Source organism: Gavialis gangeticus, unplaced genomic scaffold (assembly GCF_001723915.1).
Source record: "Gavialis gangeticus isolate Ggan-Ray unplaced genomic scaffold, GavGan_comp1, whole genome shotgun sequence".
Classification (NCBI taxonomy): Eukaryota; Metazoa; Chordata; order Crocodylia; family Gavialidae; genus Gavialis; species Gavialis gangeticus.
The window spans coordinates 7,132,346-7,148,235 of NW_017729030.1; the positions used below are offsets into that span (position 1 = coordinate 7,132,346).

The 15,890-nt window shown below is 41.7% G+C and overlaps 1 protein-coding gene across 1 annotated transcript in view; it reads right to left on the reverse strand.

The window, feature by feature from the left end:
* The window catches only part of ENPP6 (ectonucleotide pyrophosphatase/phosphodiesterase 6), a 71,222-nt gene extending 57,059 nt beyond the window's left edge, over positions 1 to 14,163 (reverse strand). The window contains exon 1 of the mRNA XM_019521895.1: positions 13,712 to 14,163. Within this exon, the coding sequence (XP_019377440.1) occupies positions 13,712 to 13,949 (238 nt within the window). The 5' untranslated portion in view covers positions 13,950 to 14,163. The remainder of the gene's footprint in view (positions 1 to 13,711) is intronic.
* Between the last annotated feature and the right edge of the window lie 1,727 nt (positions 14,164 to 15,890).

The window sequence follows — 15,890 nt, forward strand, 5'->3', positions numbered from 1 at the left end:
CTCATTCACCTGGTCCAGTGGAGGCCAGATCCGGTTGGCTGTTGGCCAACCAATTTGAAATACATCACCAGTTGCCGGGCAGATTCCAGCCCACCAGGTAGAAACCCCTCACCCAGGTAGCTGATGCCAGTCACGTAGGCAGAGGGAGCAGGTTTCCCCCCTCCCTCAGGAATGTAGCCAGCTCAGGTTACCTAAAGAGACAGGCTGAGGGTGTGGTCTCCTCTGCTGGGCCCATCCTAATCAAATGGTCACAGCTCAGAGATTTTAATCACATTGTCACAGGGCAGAGATTTTGGGAAGAAACCAAGGTGGCTTTCTGCCACACCCTCCATGTAAGACTATGTGGGGGGACAGTGTGTCCATAGGTGATGTATCAGAGGGGTGGGGATGGGTGGGCTGTGGGTTGGAAGTGAGGGGTACTGGCAGGGCTTGGGGGGGCTGTGGCTTGGGACAATGGCATATCAGGGCTGCTCAGCGCCACAAAGCAGTGGCGGGGGAGGGAGCAGGGGAAGCTCTGATATTCCATGATAAAATCTAATGCCAAAATTTATAGGTATTTAAAATGTATTTTATTATAATGATTGAGGCACTGGTAGGCTTCCAAACTGCTTTAAAATTATAAATATATCAATAAAACATTGTTTTCAACTGTTATCTATATATAATATTTGATATATATGTGGCATTTTATTTCAATTGTGCAAAAACATGGATTTTGGATTTTTAATCAGATTTTGAGGTTTTTAATCACAGAATTTGTGATTTTTTTTTAAACAGAGAAAACCAGGATTCCTGGTAATCAGCGTACTGGAGACAATGTAACGCATCTGTGAAGTAACCTTATATGAATGTGTATTTTATTTATGTTCATGTGTGTATGCATACACACACACACAAAAGAGGGAGGACAAGATTTATATGTGGAGTTCTTCATATGAGAGAGCAGAAAAACAATTGTCAAAGCTGGACGTTGGATATCACTCAAAGTAAGGTAGTGATGCAATCAAACTACTGGTTGTGACTTTCATTTAAATTTGCATAAGGGTAGGATTCTTTGTAGCTGGTGTGGTTCTCTTCTGAGTCCTTTGCTATGTGGATGGAGCAAGAAGAGGCCTAGGAATAATGCAATCATAGCATAATGGAGGTCATATATCCCAGTCTGTTTGGAGTCCAGGAAAAAGTGAAAGCTCTGTCTGAACAGCTGCTAACACTTAATGTAGGATTTTTCAGAGATCTTTGCCATCATGGCAGACCTCCTAAGGGAGTTTCTGAATTCCAGAGTGGACTACAGAGAAATGTATTCTGGGCGTATAGCAGTTTGATCTAAATCATCTTAAGAACTAGGGATGAAATCTTGGCCCCACTGAAGTAATCTGCAAAACTTGCATTGACTTCAATAGTGGCAAGATTCCACTTTGGACTTGCCTCTTACAAAAGGGGGAAAATTGTTTAAAAAGGAGCCTTATTGGCTGCACATAGTAGATTTTTTTCCCCCCTTGCTATGATTTAGTAAGCTGATCAAAAAGAAATTCCTATGTTGTTATTTTCTAGTTTTGTTCCTTGGTTTCTCTGACCTACAGAAGTTAAGCTTAGCACTATTGGCTTGTCCTGAGATAAATGCCCTCAATTTAGGAAGTGCATGAACTGATGCAGATGAAGAACTGGCTGCTTTTTACTTCTCAGCCTGAATCAAATTGAAAAACATTTTTTGAGCTTTTAAAAGCTCAGTACAGCGAGTCCTGAACATGCCTGCACACTTTTGATTTTTCCCATCATATTTCTACTTGTTGATGCAGCCAAAATGGAGCTGCTGGAATTCTTTTATTACTGTTTATCATCTGCAGTAGTGCCAAAAAGCCTCAAGTGAAAAATCAGGTCTTGTTGTGCATGGCACGGTAATAACACATAATGAAAGAGGATGAGATCCAGTTCTCTAAACTGGATAATGAAAGAGAGAGGAATTCAGTTATAATCCAATGAGACAAGACTAGGCTAGAAGTGGAACATAGAGGGAGGAGTGGCTTGTCTAAGGTTAGGGAACAGCCTGGGAACTGAGTGCAGGTGCTGGAGCTGTGTTCACTGCCCTAATGCATTAGATCATGGTGCCTCTCCCAACTGTGGTTAGAGAGCCCCATTTCTCCCATTATTTCTAGCTGCAAAGAACTAGATAAATATAGTAGCACTATTTTTTCACACAAATCTAGGAATCTAAATATACAACCTTGAAGCTGATCCCGCCTGAACCTTGCCATCCCTCAGTGGGTGAAGTCTGGATCTGGACATCCACACTTCTGGTCTGATTTGACATGCAATACATGATGTTCAAATGGGAATCAGGGACTTACCCATGCCCATCTCACAGTTCAGATGCAAAGTAAACATTTGCTTGTTGGCTTTCAATTAAAGAAGTAATTGGACCTCAAGCTTCTCTCTAGAACAGAAAAAACCCCCCAACCCAACCCTGACCCATCGACTCTGAATATCACCTCACCTTGCTTGGTCTGGGGATGTTTGAATCAGTGATCCATGACATGGGCATAGCTCTTCTCTACACCTTCTGGATTTTTGCCTAGTATCTGTTAGAATAGGAAATACCATTGTTTTGAAATAGTTCCTTATATTGCCCATAACCCCATGATTTTCCACATGGAAGGGTCATCACTGCATAGTTCTAAATAAATGAGCCAATGGATCTGCACTGCACAGAATAACCTATCACTATGCCGTATTAGTATCATGGTCTTTTTTGTGTAGCACCAACTGTAATAGGATTTTCATACTCATGTATAAAGCAAGGAATCACCACAGTCCCACGCAGTCAAAAAGAAAAATATGTTCAAGAGCAGTGCGTTAAATGGGCTAAGGAAGATTCTGCAGTCCTTTCTTCCAACCTCCCTCTTCAGTGAATTTGAACGTGGTTGGGCAACATCTTGCTTCTATTTTGCAGCATCCTGCCATTCATTAGGGAGGGGAACATGTAGGCAGATAAAATCATAGCCATCATATTCACTGGTCTGAAGAAATTGCTGTGGTGTTGCTGTCCTAAAAATGTCAAGTTGGCTGTGAAAATGTTGTGGTGCTTTGGTCTTTCCTGAAGGGCCCCTGTTCTGCCTGCCAAGTTTACCGCTTGCTGCATTGCTGTCCCACTACATGCCACTGAGCCTAGTGAAGCCCAGAAGAACCAACCAGTAGAGCACTCTTATGGAAGCTCATTGCGAGGCTGCTATACCTGAAAGATGCATCTTGCTATATATGGGCACACAGCCAAAAAAAAAAAAGAAATAAAAACCTGGCACCTGCACAATGCGAACAGACGTTTTGTTGTCCCACGGGAGCTTGTTGGCAAAGGTTTTACCGTTCTGTTATGATCCTTTAAAAATCAAGCTGAGCTAGAAGAGCATTATCAGTGGTTTAGCACTGATCAGCAACACTAGTGGAAACCTTGTGTTAAAAGGAAAAGAAAGAGAGCTCTTAACTACATTCCTTAGGGAGATCCACTTGACCACTTACACTGATAAATCCATGCTTTTTGGCTGTTGTATGAAGGGATACATTTTTAAACTAATCCAATGTTTGTCTCCACAAAAAATGCAGAGCTGCTGTGCTTATGATTAGAGAGGATACAAGTCTCAAAAAGTTTTCCACTCATAAATCATGGTTGTCTACTTTTTATATCTGGGTATATAAATACATAGACAGATTTAGTGTCCAGTAATTGTTTTGTATTAGTTAGTAACAGGACCATTGTAAGCAAACATCCCTTTACCACAGTTGTTAAAAACAAGCTTGATTATTAAAAGAGAAGTCCAATGTACAATCCAAATGCAAAAATCCAATGTATTTATTAATAATTATGCTTTTTGTTCACTGTTTTGTATTTCTCTGAACTTGGACAAAGACCATTCATGGAGATTATTTTCTTTTTATTGAATGTTGATTTTGCTTTCACTATCTTCAAGCTACATGTCAAAGGCTCCCAGTTCCAGACCTGTGTACCCACGATCCCACCACATTCCCTGACACCTGAGATTGAGTCTTCCAAGAGATTTAAAAGGGTGGTGCAGAGAACAGAACACTTCCCTAGAAAGTATGAAGTTCATACACTGTCGCAGACAGTGCTAGGGTACTATGTGGTTAAAAATATCTTCATTGATAACTTCATGTGTTTCTTTAAAATATAAAACATTTATCTGGGTCTTCTTTTTACAAGAATTTCATCTGGGACTAGACTGAAATTGGAACTCTCTCTAACACCAAGTTGTAGGCTGGATGTTTTTGGCCATGGAGCAGAAATGAGGCATGTGCTGGATTCATTATGTGAGCAAAATAATAGTCAGCATCCTCTCATAAGTACCAATTAGTCTCCATGACCATGAGGTCAGGGAAAACATCACTAACATTACTAGCTCTTTGAACAATGTAATTATAGCTTTGTTTTAACATTTACCTTTACAGGAGGGCTAGAGGTGATTAGCTGTGTTAGTCTGAACTCAAGCAGAAGTTAAAGCAGGCGGATTAATTCCAAGGCATGAGATTTGGTAGGCAGCAAACTACGTCTTCAGATGCTATGAAAAGACTTGAAGGGTTTAAAATAGAGAACAAAAATACAAGCAGGGGAGGATATGGAGGGTCAGGGAAAGAGTAGCGCGGTGCAGTTTCACCCCCTTTAACTTCTGCTCACCCCAATTTTTAAAACCAACATCTGGGAGGTACAGCTGAATTTCTATTTAGGCAGTGCTGAGAGAGCCAATTAACTTCATTGCTCGTTATCATCTCCTCAGTTCAGGCTAATTTCTCTCCAATCTACAGGTGTTATCAACCCTCTATCTTTTTTTTAATCATCTTGATGTTCTACTATTCAAACTCTCCTTTCTTCTGCAATTTTGCCAACTGTTAGCCATTCCTGAGTAATGGCTCTCTTCTCTTTCACAGTCCTGGGCTAAGTACAAACATCCAGGGGTGTTAGGGGGAAGTTAGATTGATTCACAATGGCTGCCTGATATCAGGAAGTCAGGATGGGGAAGGCTAGCCAGGGCGATGGGGGTCCAGCAGGCTGGAGGGGATTCAGGGTCTGCTGAGGGATGGGGGGGAAATGCAACCCGTGGGTGGGGTAGGAAGGCAGGTGTGACCCAGGGGTGGAGTGGGGGGGGGCAGGCATGACCCATGAAGGGTAGGAGGAACAGGTGAGACACACGAGAGGTAGAAGGAGAGGTAGGACCCACAGGTGAGGCTGGAGGTGCAGGCATGACCCGCAGGTGGGGTGATGGCCCCCCTCTCCAGCAAACCTACATCCCCGTCCCTCCAACCCTCTCCCCACTGGGACTTATTTGCTTGGCTCTGGTAGTGGCGAATGCTGATATAATCAGCTGCAACCAGAGTGGCTGGTGAGATGGGGGTTGAAAGCGCTGGCTGGGGGGGAGAGTGGGGGGGCCAGAAGGACAAAAAATAGACCAGTGTGTGGGAAGCGAGGAGTAAAAAGAGCAGCCCTGGGGCTGGGGCCAGTAGCTGGGTTTTCCCCGGGGCTGCTCAGGGCAAGTGGACAGAAGTGCCATGCACTCGTTTGACCTAAATCAAGCAAATCTGGTACTACATAGATCCATATTTATCTTAAACTGGGTTCTGTGGTTTTTAGACCAGTTTCTGTGCATGGAATTACAAGTTCAATTACAGGTAAACTGATTGCCTGTCACTGAGAGTGTGTCTATAAGCGTAAGGTTGGCACCAGGACAAGCTAAGTGTAAATCAGGCAGCCATTTTGAACTTAGTTTAACCTCCCAAATGTCTGTACTTATTTCTGCAAACTTTATAGCTCTAACTAAAAAAACTTAACTTCAGTATAGTAATAGAAACTCGGGTGTAGAAATGACTGACAGTGAAGTATTGGAGGAACTCTCAAGACACTCAAGAAGGCTAGATTTTGTTTTATGAATCTGAATGAGATGCACATTTAACTATAATGATGACAAGACAAATGATGCAATATCTTTTGATTAATTTTGCCTAATTTGTTGTTTTTTTAAACATTGTGCACAATCTAGCAAATGTGTGCACATTCCAATAGTTATATTTATTTTTGCTTTAACCTGAAACAGAATAATATAGTGCTAATCCCCAGCATATTAGTAAAGCATCTAGTTTCCCTTTAACTGGAGAAAAATGTTTCATGTTTTATGTGATAATGTGCCACACCGTCTGCACTCCCCTTTTCAAAATACTGGATCTGCCCATGAGGACAGGGGAAAGGGATACTACTGAGAGTGGCAAAAGCTTGATTGAAAAGGTCAGTAGGAATAGAAAGAGCAGTAAACATGTTGGGGGACATGGGAATAAGGAGCTGGAGTTAAACTAGTCCGGGCAATGGGCCACAAACCTATAGTCTCTGAGGCTTAGAGAGAGTTACTGCCTCCAGCATACACAAAAAAGTTTACTAATCGTGGAAGCAGTTGCTCACATAACCCCCTACATTTGGCAATGTAGTGGGGCATATCATCACCGCATGCCAGTGTACCATACCAGCTAAGAACTCCTGGCCCGCTTATAACTATACTGGCAAACCTGCTCTTCGTGCTACTATAATGAAACTAGCTTTAGGCAGGCTAACCAAGATATACTGGTAACGGGCCAATTTTGCTGGAATTAATACATTCACATGAGGAACTTCTGCTCATTAGGGATTGCACTTTTCACATCCTTAGCCAGCATAGGTTTACCAGCTGAAATCTATAGCATAAATTAGGGCTCTCCTTGGAGGTGAGTCATCCAAGTCAGGGCAAGGTGGTTGAAGCCGTGTTGCTCGCTCTCATCGTCTTATTATGCCTGCCCACTAACCCTACCATTCCCATGAGTGGAACATTGAAGCGCCCCACACTTCAGATGTGCTGCTTCCAGTTTAGGTGGCAGCCTGGGCACCTCTGTGCAGCGCTTTGGTTGAACTAATTAGCAATCCTAGGGTGCGTCCAGATGAGTATGGCTGAGTGGTATGTGGCACTGCAAATACATCTGCAGTGCCACATACCACACACTGAGTTGTTCTCCATGCTGCAAAGGCACACTGCCCATGTGTGTGATGCTACAGGTTTTTTCCATGGGTTTCCACAGGATATCCAGAGGTAAAAAAACTCACTGTTAAAAAACAAACAAACAACAACAACAAAACAAAAAATAGAGCAGCACACACACAGGCAGCATGCACTACTGAAAAGTGGAGCCAGGCCACCCGAAGCCATACTGCAGCTGCTAGCCTGGCTCTGCCCAGCAGAATCCCTGCAGCTGCAGCCCTGGGAGGCCCCCACACCCCCCAGCCTCCCCTACGGCCCCCTGGGGTAATTTGCTGCGTGCCAAAGCGTGCGTGTTATGGGCATTCCCCAGGGACAAGTAACAGCAGCTCAAAGTGTGCCGCTGCCACTTGTCCCAGGGAACCAAATGTACATGTCTGTGTGGATGTGGCCCTAGTTGCAGGGCCAGTTAGCATACTTCCTGCTAATTATCCTGTCTATTACTTGGCAAAGACAGCTGCTACATTGTTCATGGTTTAGGAGGCAGCCTGACCAGGTTGCAGTATGCTGTAAAGAACAACAGTGTGCTGGACATCAATCATCATTGATGGGGGTGGTAAGTTTATTGTGTAGGCCTAGCTCTGGATTCACCATAGGGGAAAACAAGTAGCTGAATATAAAACTTCATCTTCAGTCTCAGCACCCTGAACTTAAAAATAATAAAGGCTGCTTCCTGTTTGGAGTTTGGATTTTGCCATCATTCATTATAATCCAGGCTAATAAAAATCTGATGGGCAATATGCTGGTCTAAAAACTGTACCTGTCATTAACTGTGAATTAATATTCATCCCCCATTCTTTTAGCTGAGTTTGTGCAGAATATGCTACATGTTTACATATCTTGCATTACCTTAATAAGTGTAATAATTGCTACAGCTGTAAATCAGGAAAACACAGTTTTAATGGTTTATATTTCACAGGAAGTCCCAAAGATGGAATCACACAGGCTTTTTATTCCAGTTCGTATTGTATATTGTTCTTTGTGAAACACAAAAGAGGAAGTTTTCTCTGTTAGCTACTGGGCCTGCTTAAAAACAGAAACTTATAAATCAGAAGACCTTTGACAGTACATGACAAACACATGAGAATGCATGAACTATATGAAGGAAGACTGCAAGGATGGGAGAGCAAAGGGCAACTGGAAAGCAGGATAAAAAGTTTCTCTTAACTAGCTTAAAAATTCCATATTGCATTGTTAAACAGGAGAGGTGAGTTATAATTGTGACATTCAGTCAGCACATAGAAAAATACTAGCGGTTGTGTATTCAACAGGTCTCCAAATTGTGCATTCAGGTCTTGTCTTCATAAGTGAAACCAAACAGAGATTGGTGTGTTATGGAATCATGCTACAGCCCTATAAAATCATGGCCTCATCATATTTGCACACTGAAACCAATATAATGGTGACTTTGCGAGGCTGGCAGGATCATTCTCTTATTAAGTGATAAGCAGGAGAAACTCTCACTTAATTTGAACTTTACAGTTCTGAATCCTAATTTAAAAAACCCCTATTTAATCACTATATTCCAGCATGTCCAAAATAATACAAGTTTCACAGCACTTTGCCACTTTCTACCAATTATTTATGATCAAAACCTTTCAACAGGTCTATAAACTCTACTATATCACCTCATCCTCCTCCAACAATTTTCTACCAGCTGATATCTGTCTAAGTGAGATCTCTCTCCTGTCCCTGGAAGCTAAAAGAAATATATTTTCTGGAAAGTCATATTTCAGAGCATCTTGGTTTGCCACGTTGTTCTAAATAATGATGTGCCAAAAATGACTATTTTTGTTGTTGGAATCCTGAAAAATTCAATTCTGTTTTAGTTTCTAGCTAAATATGATACTGTCCATCAATTATTTTTACTGACCTAAATTTTAAGGGGCCCTATGAGGTGTTGCATGCAGTAAGCTGTTGGTGAATTCAATGGGAGTTAATGAAGATGCTCATTATAATATGGGGGTCCTTTTGGAGCAGTGATTCTTTACCTGGGTGCCATGGTACCCTGGGGTGCCTTGAGATCCTTTCATGGGTGCCACAGGGTGCTATATAATATTAACACTGTTAGGTGTGCAAACTTGATTCACAAAAAATAAATGAAAATAAAGACATTTTCTGAGAGAGGCCTTGAGTCTAATGAAGGGTGCTTTGAGTCTAAAAACATTGAGAACCACTTCTTTAGGCCATCTTATATATTCAGCACCTTCTATAAGCCTTTGGATCCTTTGGGCTAGGGACACACATTCAACAAGCCTGAGCCTGAATTGATTCAATCTTTGCAGGTTAGTTTAACCTGCAAACTTGAACTGATTTGGAGGTGGATAGACATTCCCTTTTCATTCCAGAAATGCAGGCACATGCCTGCAGTGGTTCAGGCTAGAAGCCAGGGAGTGCTAGAGCAGCCCTCCGTTCCCTTCAACAGTGCTAAGCTGAGGGAGGGCATGGCCAGGCTCTGGCATGACACTCTGATTGAGGTGGGGGGGAGTCCCCCCTCAGCATCCCAGTAGGGAGTTGATAATAGTGTTAATCACCCATAACACAGTGTTTATCAGCCCATTAAGAAAACAAAGCTTCTCTCATTGGTTCAAGCTCTTCTTAAACAACTTTTTACAAGGAAGGAATGGAGGGATGTTATGTGCTACCTGTTGATTAGCTCCCAAAAGCCCTAAGTGGACACTGTGCTGTCTACCTTTGTCCTGTCTGCCAAAGCACAGATCATAGCCAGCATGTGGTATGCTAGCTAATGCTGAGGTGTCTGTGTAAGGCAGAGGGAAGGGGGAATCCCTGCCTTCAGCAGGGAGTGGTGAGGGGGGAGGAGGGGAGCAGGAGGAAGCCAGGCAGGCCCTGCTGTACCTGCAGTCTCTGCTGTAGCTGTAGCCAGGAAGCAGCGGGGAGGGACCAGCCCAGTTCTCCAGAGCAGAGAGCCCAGCCCAGCCCAGAGAGTGTGCCAGAATGCTGGTGGACTCTGCTTTACCTTAAACCAGGAAGGGGTCTGGGACAGGCATTGAATAAAATGGTTTGACCCAAATCAGTTAAGTCTGATACTACATTCAACCAGGTTTATCTCAAACCAGTTTCAGCCATTTTCAAACTGGTTTACGTGCACTGAATATCTGTTCTGTTACAGGTTTAAACCAGTTTCTGCTCACTTAAACTGGTTTATGTGTAATGTCTGTCCCTAGCCCAGGTGATCAGACCCCAAAGCTACTAGCTTGGCCAGCTTGTTCCAAGGCATATTGTATAACTGCTATGAAGTAATAACTGGCAGAGGTAGGGGGTAATGTTGTGGAATCATAAATATTCCATTTATTTTGGACAGAAGGATTTATGCAGGTACAAGGCAGAGAAAAGAAAATATTAATTTGCATAAATATAGGCTTTAGAAAGGATAAAAATCCAAGATGATTTTGTGACCTTAACTCCTCTAGCTTGCAAACAAAATTGCACAGTATAGCTGAATTACCGTTAGAGCATCATGTGTCACCCATATCTACCCAGTCTCTGTGTTACCAACCTCTGAAACCCCCTCAACAAGCACCCATTACATGAAGCATCTCAAAAATTTACCTCTTACCAGTAAGCATTCTCCCATTATCCGTCTCATGGTTATACAGTAAAAGCTCTGTTATCCGGCATCCCCCTGGGAATGGGGGATGCCGGATAACAAAATATGATGGTTAATTGAATGGCCCCAGCCACCACTTCTCCAGCTGCGGCTGGGGCATCCCTCCGCCCCTCCCGCTGCATCACTGCCCCTCCCATGAGCTCTATGGGCCCTGTGGGACAGGGAGGCGGGCCCTGCACAGCCTGTTATGCCCTCAGGCCGTGGGGGCTCAGTAGCGCAGGCTGCTATGCCCTGAGCCACTGGGGTCAGAGAAACTGGAAGTGCCACGGTGGGTACTTCTGGTTTCACTTTATCCTACAAGCCGGCATGCCGGTTAGTGGAGCATGCCGGCTTGTAAGATGCTGCTTAACAGAACTTTTACTGTACGTGGTAAGCCACTTCCATGTTAAAATTATCCAGCTTTTCCAAGAAAAACCCTCCAAAACACCATCTTCTTGGACATGAACATTTCCTGATATCCATCACCTGGCAATCCCAGGCTTGAGTCACCTTCCAGTTGCAAGACAATGCAGATTTCCAATTTGGCTCTTATGTTAAAGGTTAGAAAGTTGTTGCCACTTTATACAAAACAGAAAATAACTTACTTAGAAACCATTCTGTTTCAGTATGACATTTTCTTTGCATGTTTTCATTCATTCATTTTATGGGTATTTGTACAAAAAGTAAGGCCTTTCCCTTTACTGCAGTTGTTTATTCACACCTCTACTTATTTCTCACCTGATCTCAGAGTCTCCAGTGAAGTTAAAATAAATTTTCATAGTAACTAACTTCCCAATCAGGGGCTTAAGGGATCAGGCTGACCAAACAGCATCAGTGGCAGTATCAGATGAACTTTTAAAAGGAAGGCCACAGCCTCTTTTTGTGCAATTCTCCTTAACAAGAGAAAGTTGATAGAGAATGAAATACAAGAGATGTGGCATGAACAAGATTGTTTAGGTTGTTTTAAAGAGTTGCATTTCATATCAGTAGGTTCTTAACAATTGCAGGGGGCATCAGCAGATTTGCATATCACAGTAATTTCTCAGACTGAACGTCAGAGATCTCATTGCATGAAGCAGTTGTCTGGTGCCCTCTTTAAACTAATAATCTATATCACGCGCTTACCAACAATATGTTGTTTTCCTGTTGTGTTCTGACTGCTGAACAAGTCATTCACACACTTACAGTATGTTACTAGGCAAGTGTAATAACCATTGCTGTTATTAGTTTGTACTTCATAATTTTACACTGAAATGAAGTGAACTGAAGGACTGCAACACACCAATATTAACTGGACAACACATAGAGTGCAATGTGGCATAACAGATTACAGCTGGTGTACTGCCTGGTAATTAGTAGCTAGGTTGTATGCGTGGGACTAAGTAGCACTTTGCAACTGGGCCCTGCTCAGAGCCTGATGCTGAAGCTGGAAACTGGGCTGCACAAAGGGCAGGACATAGTGTTGCAGGTAGGAGGTAGGCTTCAGCAGAGGCCCTAGGTGCCCATTTGGAGTGGAACTACCTGGAGGCAGTTAGTAGCTTCAGGCAAATGCAGATTTTGCAGATGTGAGTGCTAATTTGGTTTGCTAAAATTACAGATGAAAGATAAAATAAATATATCTAAAGAATGATTAAATGTCCATGGTGTAGTTACGCCTTAAAATTCGGTAATGGAATTTGCCTTCCAGAAAAGCTTTTCATTGCCTTCCACTTGAATTGACAAATAAATATAGTAATCTGTGCTGTTTCTAAGCCAGGATGAGCACCAAAAAGGGAATTTTCTCCCAAGGTAGGAAGGAAAGAGTTAAGGAGTTTCAAAACAAGCTAGGCACAACTGATGTCAGTTTTGTGATTTACAATGGCATCTATTTGTTTTCCAACAAGTAGTATATGAACTGAAGGCTTTGTGTTGTTCTGTGAACACCATATCCAGAAAAGAACAGATTTTTTCCCCCTGCCTCCAGTTAGCTGGGATGTCTGGGGAGAAACTGAGGGGAAAAATCATATTTGAGAGAGTCAACACCGTGGACACAATAATTTTTCATTTCTGATTGTTTTAGCAGAGTTTATTTTCCAGAAGTAACTTCCCTATTGTACTGACTACCGCATAAAGATCAATCGTCATGTTAAGTTAAAGAGAAATAAACCTTTAAATAGATGATGGAAATAAAGTGAATAGGCCTTTGTAAAATCACATGCATTCCATGTATTTTGTTAAAGCCTTCCTTTGACAATCAGAAAATGGAACAGCATAATGGGCACATGCAAAAAAGAAGAATCATTACCTTGGATTTTTCATATTAATTCACTAATATAGAAATTTAGGATCAAGTTAAGAAAGTCCTATCAGTTCTTGTGATATAACTGAAAACACAGGGCATCAGCTTGGTTCAAGGAGTAATTTAACAAAGACCTTTCTAAAAACACATCTGCTTTCTAGAACCAAGACCTACTTTAGTCATCCACAGTTTATGTTAGGATTTAGTAACCACCTAAGTTGAGTCTCTGGGTACACTTTGTATGTTTATCATCCATGTGTTTCTCATCTATTCTTATTTTCCAACTGTGCCAGAAAAAAGCACATAGTTAAAATAAAGTTCAAGCATTACAGATATTCCAGACAAGCATAAAAAGTGTTTGATTCAGGTCCTGCATGTATCAGACCTCAGAGAAAATACAAAAAAGAAAAAATTGAAAGAGGAGAGGAAGCCCCTACCTACAACTAATAGTAACAGTAACTGTACAGCTGGTGAGCTAGTGAAAAGCAAACTTTTTGCAAGCTGTTTTGCAACACTGTTTTTAAACAGCATGGGTCCAAATTACACTTTGGAACAGAAAGAACTGACATGTATTTAGCTTGTTCTAATAGAAATTCAGAGTTGATTTGGTAATACTTTTAAGCCTAATTCGGGACAATAGTGTAGCTGAAAGCTTTATTTTCAGTATTTTTATCCCTCTGCATGGCAAAAACCAATGACCCAAGCTTATCTTCAGCATAACAAGCTGACAGGTTTTAAAAGCATCACAACAAATAAAAGTAAAGTACTCACCAGTCATCAGTGTGTAATAATTTGGATAAGACAGACTAGGAAAGTCAGGGGTCAGGTAATCCACTTTCACCCCCTTGTCCACAATCTCTTTAAAGCCAAGCAGAGACTTCAGTTCATTATCATCGATGTAGTCAAAGCGAAAACCATCAATCAGAAACACTAAAAGTTTTCGATTTGCAGAAGATAAGGTTGCCAGACCGAGAACAAGGAGCAAAGAGAGGGCCATGTGCTTTGTCATGTTGATGAAACTCTCATCAGAGACTTGTCAGTGCTGCCTGTCACTCTGCAATGACTCTGGGCGAGGTATCTGAAGTTGCTTTCAGGGGCTGGACCTTCTGCTGCTGTCCTCCACTATGCTAATTTAACTTCCAGAGTTTAAAGCGACAGCACTATTTATCCAAACTGCTAGGCGTTGAAGGTTACAGGTTAATTACTAAAGTATGATTAACTTTGCTTCCAAGCATGTAGCATGAATGTGAGAAAAGAGCTTGTGACTTTTGTTTCAGGAATGTCTGACAGCACTGAAAAAACAGTGCAAAAGGAATCGGAGATGAAGACCAAATTCCTTGAATAGTCAGTGTGTGCTAATTAGCACAGCCTTCTCTTCCAACAAAAGAAACAGTACGAATAATGCAGCATTTATGTTTCCAGTTGCTACATGTAACTGTATCTCTGGTATCTCTTGGGGTAAGGAATACTTAAAAAAAAAGATTACCAAGTTTTTAAGTAGAAGAGTTCTTATGGAATTCAGTAACTTCTTCAAAAAGATTGCTTTACAGTGATCTGTAGGAACATGGACATGGAATTTCTTTCTTTTCTTTCTTGGCATGGCTTTCATTGGAAAACAAGACTAACTAACATAAAGTCCTCCTTTTCCTCCAGTAATACTGTGATGTAATAATATATGAGCTATTGAGTAGGTAATAGGAGAACTAGTTTTCTGTGTTACATAGCACTGATTTAGGCTGCATATGCACTCATTCATCTTCTGGCATTTTTTAAAATCAGGTTTGGGAATTGGATGAATCAAACTTTCACATTTAAAGCAACTGCCCATATTATACATGTGAGCAACCACTCAGCTTCCTCCTAGAGCCATGAGCTTGGCCATACTCCTCATGCACTCACTTGGATTTACTCATTTAGTTGCATGTAATTATATTTAGGTATAATTTTAATATATAGAATCATATTGATTTTGTTCTTTTTCCCCAGACAAAAAGGACTTGTGCTTTTGCACACTGTAGGACTCTGAGAATCTGGAAATAGAATTGCCAGAGTCACTTGCCAGAGTGAGTCAGGAGGTAATATTTTATTTTTCCAGAGCCAAAATGGAAGTACAGCTCTAGACAATGACTTAAAGCATTGTTTTAGTTGTGTTAGAAAAGATGGGACTCAGGTAGGAAGCCAGGTTTAATTTGGCTTTTGTTGCCATTGACACCTGGCCAAACTGCAATAATTGGGCTCAGATCCACGCATGATAGAGTTACTACTTCTGGTGGTTTGCAAACTTCCACCTTCATATCCAATATGCTTAGCTGCATATCCTACTGACTTCCAGCTCCTAGAAACTGCAGGCAAACACCCGGCTGAAACTCAGTGTTCTGTGAAGGAAGTAGAAGTCCTCAGAAAGGAAGCATTTTACAGCCCTTAAGACTTGCTATAACACTTCCTGGCCCCTTATGATCATTTACACCAATACACAGTAAATGTAAAGAGCTCACATCTAGGTTTTCATTTGATCCCTCTTTGCACAGCTGCAATGATCAGCTAAGATTCTAGTCACTAATAGCAGTAGTTCCTAGGTTACAGCTTCCAGGGATACTTCAGAGCCATCAAAAAACAGTTTTATATGGCAGACAAGCTGTCCCTGACAATGGGACGAGAACTCCAAGGTAACGCCTCCTAACTATGTTTCTATATTTCTGTGTAGAAGAGTTATCTATCAGCTCTGTGGGTGCAGAATTCCTCTGAGGTGAGAGAGGAGAAGAAGAGAAGAAATAGAGTAGTTTAAGATAAAGAGGTAAAAGAAGGCGCTACAGAGAAAGACTTGAGGAAGTCAGCTGAAAGAGCTCTGGCCCGTCTTTTCTTGCTATACCTTTGGAAAACTGGAGGTTTTATGAAAAAGATGTCACACTCAAATGATTTGTATTTTCAACAAACAAGTAGAGTCTCATTT